The sequence below is a fragment of the Thalassophryne amazonica genome, chromosome 5 (assembly GCF_902500255.1).
Source record: "Thalassophryne amazonica chromosome 5, fThaAma1.1, whole genome shotgun sequence".
In the NCBI taxonomy this organism is placed as follows: Eukaryota; Metazoa; Chordata; class Actinopteri; order Batrachoidiformes; family Batrachoididae; genus Thalassophryne; species Thalassophryne amazonica.
The window spans coordinates 89,701,033-89,721,928 of record NC_047107.1 but is presented as its reverse complement, the minus strand read 5'-3'; the positions used below and the strand labels follow the sequence as shown (position 1 = coordinate 89,721,928).

Genomic DNA, 20,896 nt, shown 5'->3' with positions numbered 1-20,896 from the left:
TGCAGGCTTACTTGTAGTTCCTAGTGTTTGTAAGAGTAGAATGGGAGGCAGAGCCTTCAGCTTTCTGGCTCCTCTCCTGTGGAACCAGCTCCCAATTCGGATCAGGGAGACAGACACCCTCTCTACTTTTAAGATTAGGCTTAAAACGTTCCTTTTTGCTAAAGCTTATAGTTAGGGCTGGATCAGGTGACCCTGAACCATCCCTTAGTTATGCTGCTATAGACTTAGACTGCTGGGGGGTTCCCATGATGCACTGAGTGTTTCTTTCTCTTTTTGCTCTGTATGCACCACTCTGCATTTAATCATTAGTGATTGACCTCTGCTCTCTTCCACAGCATGTCTTTTTCCTGGTTCTCTCCCTCAGCCCCAACCAGTCCCAGCAGAAGACTGCCCCTCCCTGAGCCTGGTTCTGCTGGAGGTTTCTTCCTGTTAAAAGGGAGGTTTTCCTTCCCACTGTTGCCAAGTGCTTGCTCACAGGGGGTCATTTTGACCGTTGGGGTTTGTCCGTAATTATTGTATGGCCTTGCCTTACAGTATAAGGCGCCTTGGGGCAACTGTTTGTTGTGATTTGGTGCTATATAAATAAAATTGATTTGATTTGATTTATACAGCCTAATGGCCGAAGGGATGAAAGATCTCTTATAGCGCTCTGTCCTGCAGTGCACTGACAGGAGATGATCATTTGTTCTGCTCCTCTGATCAGTCAGAGTCAGGTGCAGAGGGTGTATGGTGCTACTGAGGATGGTCTGTGTCTTGGTCCTCGTGCACCTCTCCACCACATCCCCCACCCTCTCCAGTGACTGGCCCACCACTGAACCTGCCCTCTTAACCAGCTTGTCTGTAATTTTACAATTTTTGGCTGAGATGCTATTGCCCCAACACACAGCAGCAAAGAACAGAGCAGCAGCTACAACAGATTTATACAATATTACATCACACACATTAAAGGCCTAGTCTGACCCTTTTTGTAGAGGCACTCTGTGTTGATGTTGACTGGTTGCAAAGCGTTCTTCTTGCTGAAGTTGATGACCATGTCCTTTGTCTTATTAGGGTTTAATATGAGGCAGTTCTTTTTGCTCTAGTCACAGAAATCCAATGTTATGTTGTTCCTGTACTCACCCTCCTGACCCTGCTTGATACAAGCCACTATTGCTGTGTCATCCGAATACTTCTGCATGTGACGTATCAGATTGATAACAGAAATCTGCAGTATACAGAGTATAGAGGAAAGGCACAAGAACTGTTCCCTGTGGGGCACCCACATTGCTTGTAACAGTCTCAGAAACTGTCTCCCAGCCTCACATATTGAGGCCGTCCTGAGAGGTAATTGTAAATCCAAGTGATGGAGAGGCTCAACTCCCATTCAGTCCACTTTCTTCAGAATGTCTGGCCGTATTCGGGGTTTTCACATATCCCATAATCCCTTGCGCGCCAGAGAGTCGCTGCAGTCAAAACAACAGAGAATCCACACGATGACAATTGTAAATGAATATTATACTACAAAAATGTAATTTTTTATGTTTTGCATCACGTTAATAAGAGACTGCTGCATGATAACCTGAAAAATTGCTAAAACAATTATAACAAATAATCCGTGTTTGCTACGTTTAATCTGCGTGGAATTTAATAAACGCAAACCGAATTTCAGACATATTATATATATTAGTCTGGAACAAAGAGGACAAACAGTGTTGTAAAGAACAATAATCAAGACGTTAAAGAGCAAACTTCACTTTCCCCCAGAACGACATGATCAGGAAGCGAGTGTAGCTCACAGCAGCTCCCACTGAAAATAACGGAGAGACAGCCTGTGATTCTCGCATGTTTACATAAAACAAACGCAATAACAACGTCTATAAACCCAGAGAATATGTTCACAAGAGTTTTAGGCACAATATAAAAATAGTTTTATGTTGCGATGTTAATGGTGTTGTCCGTGTGCAGCGGTAAAAGTGCAGCGTGATCAGAGCGTCTCAATGCAGTTCTCAATGTTACCGAGATCTCGCAGCGCAGCGACCTCTCTGAGGTTTTGCGGGATTTGAAACCTGAAAAGCCTCAATAGTGTCAAAAGCACTAGAGAAATCGAAAAACATAATCATCACATATCCACCGGGCTCATCCAAAAATGAATACATTCAGTGCAACATAAAAAGGACTGCGTTGTCCACACCAACCCCTTCCTGATAGGTGAACTGTAGGGGGTCAATCACCTGTTGAACCTGTGGTCTCAGGACACGCAGAAGGACACACAGTCTATGTCTGCGTATATAATGCCTACGGTTGGTGGGCCCACAGATTTGGCCCACACTCTCACAAGCACCACTAGCTTAGCTTATGGCAAGCTAAAAGTGGTCCAATGAGAACAGGACTCTGAGCAGGGTAGATTTGGCCCACCCTGCTCAGAGTGCCGCTCTCATTTTACCGAGATCTCTGCTGTTTTGGCATTGTGGGATAGCTCGCGCCCACAGATTGAGCTTGCCTGACTACTTTTGCCATCCTGCTCAGCATGCTGCTCTAGTTGGCGCAACAACACAGAATGTGTCTCTTCCTAGGGCGTAATTTTGGGTAGGGACGCAATATTCAGCCACCTACTGTGTAATCATGACCAATAAAATAATCTAATAATCTAACGCGTTAATCTTTCCAAATCAGTAATCAGATTAAAGTTACGTCTCCAAGTCACTGTGCGTTACTATTATTTTTGCATTATGGGTCGATAGCAGCATTAAACTTGGTCCGTGGGCAGGAGGTCGGGGTTCGACTGAACTCTCCACTTTAAGCGAGCTGTGAGCTTTTCATCCGCGTTTTTCTGCAACAGCTACGACTCGTCCTCACCTCTTAAAGCACAGTGACAACAGCACACCTGCACTGAGCTTTACAAAGACATTTTTATGCTTTTTTTTCTCCGAGCCGCTTCGTATCTGCTGCTAAAAACAGTTGATCCTCCGCGACGCGTCAACAACTAACACTATTTTCCACTCAAATGCACCTAAACTCTCTTTCTGAGGACCACATGATGTGAAAACACAATAAAACTTTCTGACCTGTAAATCTGGTCACGTTTTCTGCATAAATAAATGTTATCCATTCTTTGTGCTCAAACGCCAAAGTAGGGGCGAATCCAGATGGAATGGGGGCGTGGGGGAGGGATGTGCCCCCCCCACAACAGCCCTAGATTAAAGGTCCAGTTTTGAAGCCTTTTTTTTTACTACAATACTTAAAATAATAATAATTTCGACAAGTAAAATGTTTAGAGAGAATTTAAATGTTAGAAAAATGTTAGAATGAATGTAATAGTTACATTTATAAACAATGTAGGTTAGAAATTGCAAGTTTTACTGTTACAGTGCTGTCAACAGTTAAATATGAGGTCAAGAAAGAGGTCTTTATTTTACTTTTTATAAAACAAGTATTTATTTTCATTGAAGCCAAGAAAGGGTGACTATAAAGTGAGTTTTGGCAAAACAGGTATCATTGTCATGTTGAGGTGGCAGAGGGTTGTTGTTGGCAGCTGGGGAAAGTAACTAAAAAAGTAACTAGTAATCTAACTTAGTTACTTTTCCAATTGAGTAATCAGTAAAGTAACTAAGTTACTTTTTCAAGGAGGAATCAGTAATCAGTAATTGGATTACTTTTTCAAAGTAACTGTGGCAACACTGCTGATTAGCTACCCGTTTCTCACTAACTTGGTTGGCTATCCCACTTGCCACTCCAAGCAGCACACTTCCCACAGTGGCCGTGACCGCCCATCGACCCCCGTCCCCCTGCCCCTATCTCTCTCTCTTGAGCTAGACTTCGGTGATATTTGGTAATAGATGACGGCCCCCCTCCCAAGAAACGAGATATTCGTTCATTCTTCACAGTCAGGAAAGTAAGTACAGGGTCTCCGTCAAGCTTTAAAAACTAAGCAAAATCCCTTTCATGGATGGAAACCCTTCTTAAAAGCATTAGGCTTCTTCTGCTCTTTAGGCACTAGGCAGGTTTTAGCAACGTGGCAGGACGCATCGTTAGAGCTAGGCTACTGCACAGTTGCAGGGAACTTATTAAAAGACTGCGCGGGCGGACACAGTAACAGACAGACAAACGGGAATCGATTCATTCACGAATAGGGATAGGTATCGCGAACTGATTCCTTTCGGGTATCGTTAAGAAATGATTCGATCCACCGACATCAATAAGCTTTTTGCTTAACGATTCTGTTATCGGTCCTTCAGAGTCGCCGTTATTTTGGGGGGTGTTTGTCAGGAAAATTATAATTTCTCTACATTGATTAAGAAGAAGCAAGAAACGAGAATCATCCTCCGTTCTGTTCACACAGCTCCAAACGTTGCGCAGTTCTCTGACGAGTCAAGTTAGAACAATAGAGTCCAGTCGGAATTAATAACTTCAAAGCGAAACACCGTTTTATTTTTATTTATGTCCAGAGATCCAGAGATACAGTGACCACTTTCATATTTATTTACTTTAAGACTCAATGAAATACATAGAAAACCTGAAAAGCCTACTTTTAGTACAAAATTCACGAGGTATCGATAAGGAATTGGATCGATAAGCAGAATCAATAATGGCATTGATATCGATAAAATCTTATCAATACCCATCCCTATTCACGAACGTCACAACACTAGCAGATAGGGTCATTGCAATACTTCGTGTTAAATATCCATCCTCGATGAATTCAATTTAAATGTATAGCTGGAGCAATGTTGGGTTAGTTGCTTTGCTCAAGGTCACTCCAGTCATGGATGGAGGTGTAAAGAGAGGTAAGGTTGGGATTTGAGCCTGCAACCCTGTGATTGAAAGACCAACTCCCTAACCATTGGGATGGCTCGTTAATCTATAACATCTGCGTGACATGAACCTATGATTGGTAATGCAAAAAAAAAAAAAAAATCTTTGTTTGGAGCACTTTTGTGTCCCCACCAATATCAAAATCAAAGTTACTCCCTTGGTCTCTTCCCAGATAGATCTCTTTCAGTGCAGCTTCTTGTTCTGACTTTAACACCCAACTCTTTCATCACCAACTGTAAATGGTCATCAAAACATTCCAATTGTATCTTTCTGAACTCTTCCGCATTAAACTCCATCGTGTCAATGTTTACAGTGTGCTTGAGCAATAACAGATGAAGTTGCTCATAAACTTTAAGTTTCTTAAATATTTATTACGGCTACTCTTCAGTTATCTTTGTAATGTTATTACTGGTAAAATTTTTGAATGAATTTATATGAGATATACTCATTATCTCAGGAATTATTCCAATTACCTGGGAACTACTTTTTGCGCAGGAATTCATCAAGCACGTCGGCCGCGAGCGCATACTAACGCAATACCCAGAAACTGGCTAGAAGTTCGGCTAAAAAGAGAGCGTCCACTTTTACCTTGCCATAAGCTAAGTTAGTGGCGCTCATGAGAGTGAGGATTTGGCCAGGCAGCTGCCATCTTGCTTACCGTTCAAATCCCGCAAAATCTCATCGAATTCGCCTCTCTGCGAGATGTCAATAACATTGAGAAATGCTGCTGAGTATGTAAATAATGTACCACTGCTTAAAAAAAGAAGTTTTATTTCATTAACACATTTTCCCTTGTTTCTTTTTCTTTTTTCTTCCTTTTTCATGTGTGTTGCTTTTTGTATGTTGTTGTTTTTTCATGCATGTTATGTTTTACGGGAGAACACAGAGCTGAAAATTTTTGATTTCCATGTTGTCCTTGAATGCAGCATACTTCTCAGGGATCATCTCGTGAGATTTTCCGGTATTGGTACATGCTCACTTTTTTCCGCCGCCCCTGATTCAGAATGAAATATCTGTTTTGTTGAAATAATTCTGGGTAGTTTTAGAGACGTTTTCCACGTCAAGCGTCACAATTATACGAAGCTAAAAATTGTTTTGTGAGCCTACTGTTGAGCATGTCAGTGTGGAGATTATCTGCAGGCTAGTTTAGCTAGTAGCCTCGCTGCTGTTCAAAATATAAACAGTGTAACTCATTTAAAAAAAATGTATTTTCTGTACACAATAGTAGCGGCTTTAGTTTTCTTTTTCATTTTAAAATGGTTAAAAAAGCGGCGTTTTTGCACTGATGTTAAAAGACTTGATGGCAAGACAGTTCTTATTACAGGTAAGTAAGATAATCATTTCCTCAAGTAAGTGTAGTATTCTGAGTTGCAGTTCAAGTATTTTTTTTTGTTGTTTTTAATTTACCTTTCACACTGAAATATATTGGGGATTTTATGGTAAAAATACAAATTCGCAGTTCTTTCTGCACATAGAAACAAGAAAATTTTAGACCAGAAAACCTTGTTGTTTGTTTGTTTGTTTTACTTCTGCAACTTGGTCACACACACACGCACTTTTTTATTAAAAGCCTTATGTGTTGTATTTTCGTTTACAAACTAATTTGTTTTGAAGACGGGCAGCATAGTGGAATAGTGGTTAGCACTGTTGCCTCACAGCAAGAAGGTCATGGGATTGATTCCCACCTGTGGCCTGTCTGTGTGGAGTTTGTATGTTCTCCCTGTGTTTGCGTGGGTTCCATCCAGGTGCTCTGGACATGCAGGGTGGATGGATTGGATGGATTGTCTGTAGGTATGCGTGTGGGTATGAATGTGTGTGTCTATATTTGCATATTTACACTGTTGTTCTGTGAGTGTCCCTGTGCTGCTGCTGTAACATCGTAAATTTCCCCGTCGTGGGACTATTAAAGGATTATCTTATTGTATCTTATCTGGCCCTGCAACAAACTGGCATCCTGTCCAGGGTGTACCCTGCTTCACACCCTATGACTGCTTGGACAGCCCCCCCCCCCCCATGATCCTTAATTGGCATAAGTGGGTGTAGAAAATGGACGGATGGAGTCCTGCCAGTGGTCCCATTTCAAAAGGTCTTGAATTGCAAATTACATAAAGAAATGCCAAAAGGTTAAACAGCAAGGACCACAACATTTAACTATGGTATCATTGTGTAGCAAATTGCCAAAATAAATGACTCATAGAATTGTATTTGCTGCTTAATTAATCTGTTTAATTTTTTCCCCATAACATCAGTTGCAATATTTTTGATATATAAAACTGTCATTACTGCACACAATAGTTTTGCTTAAATTTTGTCGCTTTGCATAATTGTCACACAAATACCATTACCTAAATTTACTGTTTTTGATCACATCTTAATCTGTAGGCGGAAATTCTGGTATTGGCAAGGAGACGGCTGTAGCCTTGGCAATGAGAGGTGCCCGTGTCATTATTGCGTGCAGAGATGCAGACAAGGCTGAGAAGGCTGTGAGAGAGATCAAGGTCAGGAGTCACAGTCTTAATGTTGTTTACATGGATCTGGATCTGGCCAACCTGTGCTCCATAAGAAACTTCTGTAAGACCTTCCTTCAGAAAGAAAAGAGGCTTGACATATTGATCAACAATGCAGGTGAGTGCACACATGGAGGTGTTCTCACAGAGAAAACATCAGTCAAATGAGTAAAAGAGGGAATATCGCTTGTCATTGCATTGTGTCAGCATAGTGATTTTTACTAAATTCATACAAATACTTTGTTGAATATTGAGATGATGTTTTTACCCCTGTTGGCTGTAAAGAAATGCAGTCCATCTGTGCATCACTCACACTTTCTTGTGCTCTCAATAACTTTTCACCAGATTTGAAGTGGACCACAGCAGCACATCTGAGACAGAGTCTCTTCACCCAAAGCTTCAGATATCTGTCTCTGAGATAGATGATGACTGGTGTGCAGTTTGAAGCAGAAACGAGATGTTAATCCGTGAACTGCGTCATCAGGAGGAACCGATCGAACGGTCTCTGAAGCTTTTGTACAACAATCATTTCCACATAAATTCAGCATTATTTCATCATAAAAGGCGGCAGAAGCAATCAGAGCTAAACAAGCTGCTCGCTGATGCATTCACAGCGAGTCAGACATTTCAAGGCTTCACGGAATTTCGCCTCATTTCTGCTTAAAACTGCCTTGTTTCTGCTTAAACTTGACTTCATAATGATTTAAGATGGTTTACGTTTATCATCTGATGGTTAATAATAAATTTCATTGCTTTGGGTGAAGAGACTCCATCTCAAACGTGCTGCTGTGGTCCAAAATGACGCATGCGCAGATGCAAAAGGCGGACTGTTCGGTCTGCGACACCGGGTTCTCAACGCGATGAGCTACCCATTGAAAGGAGCTCCACCACGCAACTGCACATGTGAATCTTCCCGTCAAGATGTGCTCTCTGTTATCTAACAACAGTATTCTGCTTTAAAGACAGTGTGTACATGCAAGTCTTTACTTTCTTAAATTGAAAAGACACATTACTGTATTTTTACGTAAAGACAAAACTTATGTGGGGTTTTTTTTTTTGTTTTTTTTTCGGTGGGTGAGCTCAACTCGACGGGTGTGGTGTGCATGCGCAGTGGAGCCGTCGAGGCCTGGTCCGGATATGTAGGGACCCTCTCTTTGCTGTCAGCCACTTGTGACATTTTGACTCGTTCAGTGGCAACAAGAAGCGCTTCGTGTGTTTTTAGCTTGCCCCGTCCAATACATTAATTAGCAGTTACCCCTTGATGGTGTTTGTGTTGTAAATCAGTGCTGCACTAAATAAATTCAGTTTCGTCCTGCATAAAAAGATGAACTCCAAAGCGTCTAAAAATAGAGCCTAGATTGAAAAATGTCGAGCTGCCTCTTTAAATGTTAGTTTTGTACCAGTGGTTACTCCTGATATTGATTTTGTGCAAAACGTGTGTGCATTTCCACCATAATAGGTGACCCTTTAGAGCAGGGGTGGGCAACGAGGGCCGAGACACAGCAGGTTTTCCTTGCAACCAATCACCTCAGCAGGTGGGTTGCTGATGAGCCTCTCCCTTGAACATAAACACCTGGTTATCAATGAAATCACCTGCTGAGACACCTGAACATTAATGAAATCACCTGCTGAGGTGATTGGTAGCAAGGAAAATCTGCAGTGCTTCGGCCCTTCATGGCACATGATTGCCTACCCCTGCTTTAGAGAGATGGTGTATCAGCTAACTATCATGCTCCTACTTTCCCCACCTCGCTGTCCTGTTTTTTCCTCCTCTGTGGTTCTTCTCCAGCCATGCCCAGTGTTCTGGACTGGACAGATGACGGATTCAGCATGTGTTTTGGAGTCAATCACTTGGGACATTTCCTCCTAACGAACCTGCTTCTGCCATGCCTGAAGGAAAGCGCCGCGAGCCGAGTGGTCACCCTCACATGTTCCAGCTACAAATACCAGAAACTGAATTTCCAGGATCTAAACTACAACCTGCTGCCTTTCTTCACCTACTGCCGCAGCAAACTAGCCAACATTTACTTCAGCCAGGAGCTGGCTCGCGTCACTGAAGGGAAAGGAGTGACATCATACGCTGTGCATCCTGGTGAGATTGTTTCTGCTGTTACAGAGGGAATTAATAAAGAAAAGAGTCTCATATTCCCTACCTATGTAATGTACAGATGGGGCCATATATATTTGGACACTGGCATTCTATTAGAGTTGAACACACATAATGAATATGATGTCATGTTGCAGATTTTGAGGGTAATTAGATCTAACAATAGCTGCTGTATAAGATGCAGCACATTTTGTGTCTAAGAGACCAAAAGCAACTGGACAATTGGCTGCTGAGCTATTTTGAGCCATTTGTATGTAATTCCCTCATGATTTCTTTTGCAAATCAGCAGATAATCACGAGTTTGAGTTGATTTTAAATAAGTTATCACCAGGGATGACACATACTAGTATTTGGTGGACTGTATAGGTTCCGATATTCATGCAGTCATCAACTAATCCATGTGTTTAAAGTGTTTTTGCTACAGTGTTCATTAGATTTCAAGGTGTGTTATACCTTGAAATTAAAGCTAACATATATCTGCAACATGAGTTCATATTAATTGTTTGTGTTCATCTCCAATGTACTGTGTTAAAACTTCAGTGTTCAAATACTTTAGAGTAAACTTTATATTCTAAAAGTAATATATTTTACCCTTTTTGCAGTGTATACTAGGCTAAGAAACCCAGGCTAATTACTGTGTTAATGGGACTGTGGTAAATTAATGTTATTGCCTTATATCCCTGTTCCACAGAGCGCCATTCCTTCCCGTTTCATTCCGAATAGCAAATTGGGGTGCGTTTTGAAGCACCACAGTAACTTCTTGATCCATCTTTTGTCAATCTTGAACAAATTTGGCATACTACATAGTAGTTACAGCCATCATCAGCGCCAGTTTTGAAATTGGGGTGAAATTTTCGAGCTATTTAAAAATTTCATCCAGATTCGACAAATTGGCATCATTACACGGTCACTTTCAGGTATTCATAGTCTTAACCACTTCAGTTATGTTCAAACATCTTCAAATGGGTTAGTCCTAATGAGTATAGCTTAAAACTTGTTTGTGCTCCATCGTGATAAAAACAATTTCTTTTTCCGGATTGTGGGGGATTGTAATAGAATGATGCCCTGTGGAATAGGGGTATTGGTATTTTATGCTAAATTCAGAGAACATACACATTTTATTGGTTACTTTACTGTCTTTTAGGCAAGCACTTAATGCACTATATCCACACAGCTCCTCCTAAGAAGCTCCATCTCATTTGACATTTTGATATAATTTCTTATTTGTGCAAATAGTTATTACATGTAATATTTTGGAATCAGATTATTTTTTGCATGCAAGAAACTGGCTTTAGTAGCTAGAAGGACCCTGCATTTAGCAACAAGGCTTCTCAGGATAGACCTGTCTGTTTTTATTTTGTTCTAGTTATTGTGCAGGGTAAAAGATGCCACCATGGCCCGAAATAGGAGGTTCACTAGTCCTCACCTGTATTGATCAGAACCCAAAGTTTCATAGCTGAATTTACAGTGCATCCAGAAAGTATTCACGGCGCTTCACTTTTTCCACATTTTGTTTCATTGAAGCCTTATTCCAAAATTTAAATTCTATACACAATAATAGCACATAATAACACACTTCCTAGAGCTGGCCGCTCATCTAAACGGAGCTACTCATTAGTAAAAGGCACATGGCAGCCCACCTGGAGTTTGTCAAAAGGCACCTGAAGGACTCTCAGACCATGAGAGACAAAATTCTCTGGTCTGATGAGACAAAGATTGAACTCTTCGGCATGAATGCCAGGTGTCATGTTTGGAGGAAACCAGGCACCATCCCTACAGTGAAGCATGGTGGTGGCAGCATCATGCTGTGGAGATGTTTTTCAGCAGCAGGACCTGGGAGACCAGTCAGGATTGAGAGAAAGATGAATGCAGCAATGTACAGAGACATCCTGGATGAAAACCTGCTCCAGACTGGGGCGACGGTTCATCTTTCAGCAAGACAATGACCCTAAACACACAGCCAAGATATTAAAAGAATGGCTTCAGCACAACTCTGTGAATGTCCTTGAGTGGCCCAGCCACAGCTCAGACCTGAATCCAATTGAACATCTCTAGAGAGATATGAAAATGGCTGTGCACTTACGCTCCCCATCCGGCTTGATGGAACTTGAGAGGTGCTTCAAAGAGAAATGGGCAAAACTGCCCAAAGATAGGTGCACCAAGCTTGGTCAGCCATTGGTTTAGGTTGGATCACCAAGAATGTTTGTGCTAGTGGACATGCACATTAGAGTGGACACTACCTACATTTCCACGTTCCTTATTATACTTAACTGGATGCTGGCTTCAAATTTCACTTTTAAAGTTATTTGCTGTTTTGTCATTACCCATAATGTAACATATCACTACATAATGGCACAAGCGTGCACAGCTGTTGGATGGTTTTGTTGTCTTTACTCTGAGTGATTTATTTCCTTGACTAGGTGCACCAAGCTTGTGGCATCTTATTCATGAAGCTTTGATGCAGTAACTGTTGCCAAAGGGTGTGAATACTTATGCACATGTGATTTCTTAGTTGTGTTTTTTTTTTTTTTTTTTTTTTTTTTTTTAATGCATTTGCAAAAAAAAAAAAAAACCTTTGTTCATGTTTGCTTTATGGGATGTTGTGTGAAGAATTTTGAGGGGAAAAATGAATTCACTCTATTTTGGAATGATGCTGTAGCATAACATAATGTGGAAGAAGTGAAGTGCTGTGAATACTTTCCAGTTGCACTGCACAGTACTTGTTATGGAGTGACTAAAAATTTGCAGATTTGCAAATCCAAAGCTTGTTCTGCCTATCTCAGTGCACTTGAATCGTCAAGTAGGTTGCTGAGTTAATAAGGATATGTCTTTCCAAAATCTAGACCCAGGTGTGACTCCCACTCATGGGATGTCACTTAGGATGGTAACGGAATAACAATCAGAGCAAATTTTTGATGGCAAGCTAAAATATGACCAGATTGTACTGTCATTGCAATTCCATTATCATAGAATTACCCTCATACTACCTTGTCTCTGCCCTTGGACAAGACACTTGGGGCCTGATTTACCAAAGGTTTTCATTTGACTTAATGAGTATGCAATTTGGAGTTTGACCACATGGCTGTGCAAAATTCTGGAAGGGAACATGCAGATAGGTAAGGTTTGGACACAGTATATAAATCAGACCCTTAGTTTGCATTGTTTCAATTCACCCAGCTGTAAAAATGGGTATCTTAGTTAAGGAAGTCAATGTGAGCCATCATTGTAAAGCACTTCGAGCACATGTTAAATGGAAACACACAATAGAAATCCAATCCTATTAGTTTTAATGATGTTTGATGTCTGTTCTTGACAATCCTGTGTCCCATCATCTGTTCTGATGCTGCTGCAGGTTTTGTGCAAAGCGGTTGGACATGTCACTACTCCCTGCTGTTCCGGATGCTGATGCAGGTGATCATGTGGATGTTTTTTGTTCCATGTGAGATGGGGGCTCAGTGTGTTGTCTACTGTGCTGTGTCTGATGAAGCCGCCAAACACAACGGGGGTTACTTTGTCGACTGTCGACCTGCTGCTCTGCGTCCTTTTGCAAGAGACCCCGGTGTAGCCAAGAAGCTGTGGGAAGCCAGTGAGAGACTGGTACAGCTGGCCTAATGGCACAGAACAGTCGGGGACTCTGTTTTTGAATGGAAAGAGGACAGCACCCATATATTTCTTACAGTATTTAATACACTGAAATTGTGGCAGGAACCCTTCCTCAGCATGAACGCAAGTCAGGTACAAAAATGAAGTTATTATTTTGGCCTTCCTGTAGCACTTGGAATGCAACTAAACAGGAAAAACTAGTGATTATCAGAATGATTTAAAACCATATGATCCAATTATCAGCGATAGATTATCCCAAACCTACAGTTTATGAATGGTCAGTCATTACACTGAGAATTTTTGATGCACTAGAAACTTAAGAAGACAGACTGTGTTCAGCGTGTTTGTAAGTATTTCAGGCGTTTTCCACAATTCTTCATTAACAACAGTAATGCCAGTTTCACGGTGCATTAGGAAAGAATTCACAGCGCTTCACTTTTTCCACATTTTATTATGTTACAGCCTTATTCCAAAATGGATGGAATTCTTTTTTTTTTTAACTCAAGTTCTACACACAATAACTCCATAATGACAACGTGAAAAAAGGTTTGTTTTTTCTTTTTTTCTTTTCAGATTTTTGCAAATTTATTAAAAATAAAATAATAAAAGGATCACAATCAAAATCACATGTGCATAGGTATTCACAGCCTTTGTCATCAGGTGCATCCTGTTTCCACTGATCACCCTTGAGATGTTTCTACAGCTTATTTGGAGTCCACCTGGAGTAAATTCAGTTGATTGGATGATATGATTTGGAAAGACACACACCTGTCTACATATATGGTCCCACAGTTGACGTCTCTGGAGAGATCTGAAAATGGCTCTACAGCGACACTCCCCATCCAACCTAATGGAGCTTGAGAAGTGCTACAAAGAGGAATGGGCAAAACTACCCAAAGACAGGTGCACCAAGCTTGTACCATCAGATTCAAGAAGACCTGAGGCTGTAATTGCTTGTAAAGGTGCATCAACAAAATATTGAGCAAAGGGTGTGAATAATTATGTACATGTGATTTCTTAGTTGTTTATTTTTAATAAATTTTCAAAAATGTAAAAAAAACCCAACAAAAACCATGTCATTATGGGGTGTTGTGAGTAGAATTGTGAGCGGAAAAATTAATTTACTCCATTTTGGAATAAGGCACAAAATGTGGAAAAAGTCAAGCGCTGTGAATACTTTCAAGATGCAGTTTATTTGAGTCCTGTCTGAGTGGATTAAAGTCATTAATCAATCTCATGTTTTAGTTTAGATCCTATTTAAATGTTTAATGTTCAAACTGTCCAGAAATATGTTTAAAATATTTAATTCATGCTCTGCAGGTTCCCAGGGGCGGATTAAGAACATTTTGATGGGCTATTGAGGGATTTTAAAAACATGTTAAAAATAAAACAGTAAAGGTTACAGCCCCAGATTCTTGTTAATAATAACAATGCAATATTATTGTAATTCATAAATGAAGCATGTCACTTATTTTTGTTCTGTAAAGTCACTAGAAGCTGTTAACAGGCACAAATTCCAAATTTTCTCAACCTCCTGCACTCCCCCACAAACACCTTTTGACATTCGCTGTGTGCAAGTGTTATTTTTTCATTCCATCATCTTTTCTTTTTCTTTTCCTTCTTTATTTTTAGTTTGGAGTGGGGGAAGGAGTGATTCCTTTGATGTCTTCTCTGACATTCTTACATCCTGATTGCAAATAAATATAATAAGACGCAGGAAAAAGAAACCAACATAGTGCAAATAAATGAAACATTTGTCTATTTACCTTTTTAACAAGTAGTGGTGGTCTTGTTGGCCATCAGAGCAGCCCTTCTGAATTAAACTGATGAAGAAACTCATTTCAAGCTACATGGAACTGCAAAGACACCTGCTCCTATTTTTCGTCATGCATGTGATGATGTTCCCTACAACAATCCTGATCATGTCCAGCAGGTGACAGACATGTATAGCATTTTACACAAGTGAAACTTTTTTTCCAAGCATCCAATCAGTTTATATTCATTATATGCTTTTTAAATTTGATATGTTACATACAATATTATTATGTTTTTTGTTACTGGGTTAATGTGTTAAACTGGAGGGGATGGTCTGTTAAATAACTGGCTGCATTTTACAGGTTGCATCCTAGTGCAGCAGATAAGTGAATATTTACTGAGGGATCCTTGAAATGGTGATGCAAGCACCAAATTTGGCACACATACTCCTTAGACATTACTCTTTTAAAAATGCCGGGTACCCACGTGAACTTTCAATAGGCAGCCAAGAAGGGGTCAATTGAAGTATTACACAGGGGTCAAAATTTAAAAATCCTCCAATCATATTGAAAGGTATTCCATATTATTTGTCTGATCATAAAGATTCCAAAATGTATAGTTTGGACTATCTGTGAATGAATGTTCCGGAGTTATGGGGTAAAAACAGCAAGAACAGTGACAAAGGTCAATTTCAATTTGTACAGGGGTCAAAAGTTAAAGTTGCTCCAATTTTGGTAAAAAGTGATGCAAATTATTAGTTGGGTGAATACGGTTTTAAAAAGGAAGAGTTTGCATCATGTATCTTGCTTAGTTATGTTACAGGGTAGCATATGTCACATGTCATAGAATCCAATGGATGCTGATATTGTTTAACCTTTACTTTGCAAACCAAGCACGCAACACAGTCAAAACTATTCCATTTATTAATCCTATTAGCTCAACCAGTAATTTGCACCACTTTTTACCAAAATTGGAGCAACTTTAACTTTTGACCCCTGTACAAACTGAAATTGACCTTTCTCAGTGTTCTTGCTGTTTTTACCTCATAACTCCAGACCATTCATTCACAGATAGTCCAAACTATACCTTTTTGGAATCTTTATGATCAGACAAATAATATGGAATACCTTTCAATATGATTGGAGCGTTTTTAAATGTAATATTTCAATTGACCCCTTCTTGGCTGCCTATTGAAAGTTCACGTGGGTACCCGGCATTTTTAAAAGAGTAATGTCTAAGGAGTATGTGTGCCAAATTTGGTGCTTGCATCACCATTTGAAGCATTTTTTTTTTTTTCAATTATTCGCTGCACTATCCCTTGAAATTACTGCAAATTATTCTTCACAATGCCAATTATAGGCTGCACGTGTTTGCTGTGGAGCTGATGGATTTTTAAAAATCAGATTTTTACTACGGTGCAGTAACAAAGTGTTTGCTGTCTTTTTCAGAAATTTGAAATTGTACATAAAGGTAATCTGACAGAACAGTTTTTGAATTAGAATTTTGTTAATTAGGAGAGGGGGAAAAAGGTTAGTTAACAGATTTTAGTTCAAACAGTCTTGTTGTGGTAAGGCCTTGGGTCATTTTGAATTCATATGTTTCCCAATTATTTCCACATTATTTGTATTTTGGCTACACCTCACTTGCACTGTAACCCAAACATAAAAACAATAATTGAGAAGAAAGTATTGTGTCCTGTTTGAACTGTTTTTATTTACCCTGATGACATTGTGGATTCAAATAATAAAAATTACGATCAGTGTCATAAAATAAAATTCGTGGATATATAAATTTCATCTGCTTGTTTATTTGTTTGTCACAGAGTATTTTTATTGGCTTTCGTTATTTTTTAAATTAAGCTTTATTTTGAAAGACATGGATACCACGCGGAAGTAATTTGTGACTGTAGGTAACTTGACGGGGTATTCACGCGATGACCTGAAAATAAAAATGCATCACCGTGTTTGCCAAATGACGTAAATGTCAAGTAGGTCCAAATTTAAATGCGTATTTTGACAAGCACGAGTCCTCCTTACGGCCAGCGGGCTACATTGATGTTAAAGGTAAGCACGAAAAGGTTTTGACTGAAATATCAGCAGATGAGACGTTTGTGTTTGTTTCACGTCTCATCTGCTTCAAACTGAACACAAACGTCTGCGTTTGATGCTGTGATATGTACAGTTCTGGTCAAAATTATTGACACACCTGTCTTTTAGGTACAGTATCTTCCAAGAATAAATACAAACGGATCATTTTTGTACCATCAGTATGTTGTTTTTTAAAGTTACTTACAATAACAAAACGGTGATTGTTACACAGTAAAATATCCAGATCGAAAATATGCTGGGTGAATTTACAGTAAAATAATCATTTTTGTAACCAGTTTTCTTTAGATAAGTCAGTATGTGAGCATTTCCAAGTTATTTAATGTATCTTCTGTTTAATATACATCAATCACTAAAGAGTAGGCAGTTCTGGAGAAAAAACCAAACTGCCATAAGACTGGTGAGGAAAGCCACCAGACATGCACAACAACTTTGAAGGCGTTCTTGGCTTCTGTGGCTGTGATTTTGTAATGCATCTCCAGTTATACACCTTCATGGAGGAGTGGCACAAAGAGATTCCAAAAAAGATGTGAAATTTCATTTTGCCAGACACATGGGATGTTCAAGCCTAGATTTGTTCTGTTTTCTTGTATGAAATCTTTGTGTGCTACTCTGCCATGAAGCTGTGGAGCTGGTGACGTAACAGACAGCAGGAAGTTGCCCTGTGCACAGTTTCTCCAGAAAGCAGCAGAAAACTGTTGTCTTGTTGGCTTCCCTCACTCGTCAACAACTTGCAGGCTCACTTGTTTTTGTTGTTGTTTTCCGGTGTCATGGACTCAGCACTCCCCTAGTCAATCCCCATACTAGAGGTGGGTGATACTGGGAATTTGGTATTGATCCGATACCAAGTAAATACAGGCCCAGTATTGCCGATATCGATACCGATACTTTTTTATATTTAAGATTCATACAGTAGTGTTCAGAATAATAGTGCTATGTGACTAAAAAGATTAATCCAGGTTTTGAGTATATTTCTTATTGTTACATGGGAAACAAGATACCAGTAGATTCTCACAAATCCAACAAGACCAAGCATTCGTGATATGCACACTCTTAAGGCTATGTAATTGGGCTATTAGTTTTTAAAAAAAAAGTAGAAAAGGGGGTGTTCACAATAATAGTAGTGTGGCATTCAGTCAGTGAGTTCGTCAATTTTGTGGAACAAACAGGTGTGAATCAGGTGTCCCCTATTTAAGGATGAAGCCAGCACCTGTTGAACATGCTTTTCTCTTTGATAGCCTGAGAAAAATGGGGCGTTCAAGACATTGTTCAGAAGAACAGCGTAGTTTGATTAAAAAGTTGATTGGAGAGGGGAAAACGTATACGCAGGTGCAAAAAATTATAGGCTGTTCATCTACAATGATCTCCAATGCTTTCAAAACCAGAGATGCGTGGAAGAAAACAGAAAACAACCATCAAAATGGATAGAAGAACAACCAGAATTCCAAAGGCTCACCCATTGATCAGCTCCAGGATGATCAAAGACAGTCTGGAGTTACCTGTAAGTGCTGTGAAAGTTAGAAGACACCTGTGTGAAGCTAATTTATTTGCAAGAATCCCCCACAAAGTCCCTCTGTTAAATAAAAGACGTGCAGAAGAGGTTACAATTTGCCAAAGAACACATCAACTGGCCTAAAGAGAAATGGAGGAATATTTTGTGGCCTGATGAGAGTAAAATTGTTCTTTTTGGGTCCAAGGTCTGCAGACAGTTTGTGAGACGACCCCAAACTCTGAATTCAAGCCACAGTTCACAGTGAAGACAGTGAAGCATGGTGGTGCAAGCATCATGATATGGGCATGTTTGTCCTACTATGGTGTTGGGCCTATATATCGCATACCAGGTATCATGGATCAGTCTGGATATGTCAAAATACTTGAAGAGGTCATGTTGCCTTATGCTGAAGAGGACATGCCCTTGAAATGGGTGTTTCAACAAGACAATGACCCCAAGCACACTAGTAAACAAGCAAAATTTTGGTTCCAAACCAACAAAATTAATGCCTCGTAGATGTGAAGAAATCATGAAAAACTGGTTATACAACTAAATACTAGTTTAGTGATTAACAGGATTGCTAAAAAAGCAGTTTGAACATAATAGTTTTGAGTTTGTAGCGTCAACAGCAGATGCTACTATTATTGTGAACACCCCCTTTCCTACTTTTCCTACTTTTCTACTTTTTTTTTACTAATAGCCCAGTTTCATAGCCTTAAGAGTGTGCATATCATGAATGCTTGGTCTTGTTGGATTTGTGAGAATCTACTGAATCTACTGGTACCTTGTTTCCCATGTAACAATAAGAAATATACTCAAAACCTGGATTAATCTTTTTAGTCACATAGCACTACTATTATTCTGAACACTACTGTAGATCCAAAGGATCCAAAAGACCTAGGATAGAATTTCGCCAAACATTGTATGTGACAACAAAATACTTTATCACAATCAACATTTTTGTTTAAAAACATATCACTCAACACAACTTAAAACAAAATCTCCTGAGGTAGAGGGCTGACAAACCACAATACAACAAAATTAACACACCACAACAAATACTGTAAACAGTTTCAAAGTTATTCTGTTTTTCAAGTCGAACAATAAAATAATACAAAAATAAGGAATTTCCTCCCTTCAGTACACTTCTGGCTTTAAACAAAATAAAAACAGGTGAAAATTAAATAAAGAAAGTAGAAAGAAAGAAAGAGCACTGCTCTTACAGAGAGTAGACTTTGATGAATCTGCGTGCGCAGCAGTCAGTGCATGCAGGAGAGAAAAAAGCTTGAGCATCGATCTTTTTACATGAGGATCATTCAATATCAATACCAGCGTTGGTATCGATATAATCAATATTAGGTTCGATCCGCCCACCTCTATACTAGTCTGCGCATGTGCCAACCTGATGTCACAGTTTGATCAGTGCCCCCCCCCCCCCCCCCCCCCCCCCCCCCCCCACACCTTCACTGTGCATGTGTCATGTTGGATTGTGAGCGGCAATTTTGTCTGCTTAAAACTGACTTTAGAGTGATTTAAGATGTTTTACTTTGTCAGAGGGTTAATAATCACAGTATTGCCTTTGATCACTTGAAGTGTAGAGTCAGTCAGATGTGCTGCGGTGGTGCTCTCATCACTCCCTCATCTTTTATGATGAAATAATGCTGAATTTCTGTGGAAATGATTGCTGTACAAAAGCTTCAGATATCTGTTGCTGATGACTTGGAGTGCAGTTTTAAGCAGAAACGAGGCGATAATCTGTTAAGTGCTGCTAATGGGGATTGTGCAGACTACGGGAGCACTGACACCCTGATACTAAATTTTTTTTTTTTTTTTTGTCTGATGGTTTAATGACTTTAAGTTTGTTATGTAATTGTAAATGGTTCCCAGCATTTTTAAATGGATTTGTTTTGTTTTGTTTTTTTTCCAATGACACAGCAAATCCCACTGTGAACTATCACAATACACCCTCTTTCCCCCCTCCTCACTCGGAGGGAGAAGGAGTAACAGGAAGACAGGACGGGAACGAGAGGAACCGCAGTAGCCAGTAGCAGGCAGTATTTCTATTTGTATTTACATTTTGCAAATTGTTTTTTTATTTTTACTTTTGATACTGTGTGCTGGGCAGCAAGGTGGTTAGTGGTTAACACTGTTGCCTCTCAGCAAGAAGGTCATGGGTTTGATTCCCACCTGTGCCCTTTCTGTGTGGAGGTTGTGTGTTCTCCCCGTGTTTGTGTGTGTTCCCTCCGGGTGCTCCAGCTTAATCCCACTTCCAAAGACACGCAGGTTAAGTGGATTGGAAACTTTAAATTGTCTGTAGGTATGAATGTGTTTGTTTGTCTATACAGTGGGGAAAATAAGTATTTGACCCCTGTCAGTTTTGCAGGTTTTCCCACCTACAAAGAATGGAGAGGCCTGTAATTTTTATTGTAGGTACACTTCAACTGTGAGAGACAGAATCTAAAAAAAAATAAAAAAAAATCCATAAAATCACATTGTATGATTTTTAAATAATTAATTTGCATTTTATTGCATGAAA

General features: G+C 39.7%; 1 protein-coding gene across 3 annotated transcripts in view; it reads left to right on the top strand.

Moving 5' to 3' along the window:
* si:dkey-174n20.1 (uncharacterized protein LOC796174 homolog) overlaps positions 1-13,466 on the top strand; it is a 114,765-nt gene extending 101,299 nt beyond the window's left edge. Inside the window, exons 1-4 of one of the 3 annotated variants that reach the window (XM_034170852.1) lie at positions 5,694-5,752; positions 7,174-7,416; positions 9,088-9,390; positions 12,758-13,464. In XM_034170852.1, the coding sequence (XP_034026743.1) occupies positions 7,218-7,416; positions 9,088-9,390; positions 12,758-13,017 (762 nt within the window). In that variant the 5' untranslated portion in view covers positions 5,694-5,752; positions 7,174-7,217 and the 3' untranslated portion in view covers positions 13,018-13,464. Of the gene's footprint in view, positions 1-5,693; positions 5,753-5,802; positions 6,116-7,173; positions 7,417-9,087; positions 9,391-12,757 lie in introns of those variants that run through there. The other 2 variants (XM_034170850.1, XM_034170851.1) reach the window with 2 other exon arrangements.
* The last annotated feature ends 7,430 nt before the right edge of the window (positions 13,467-20,896 follow it).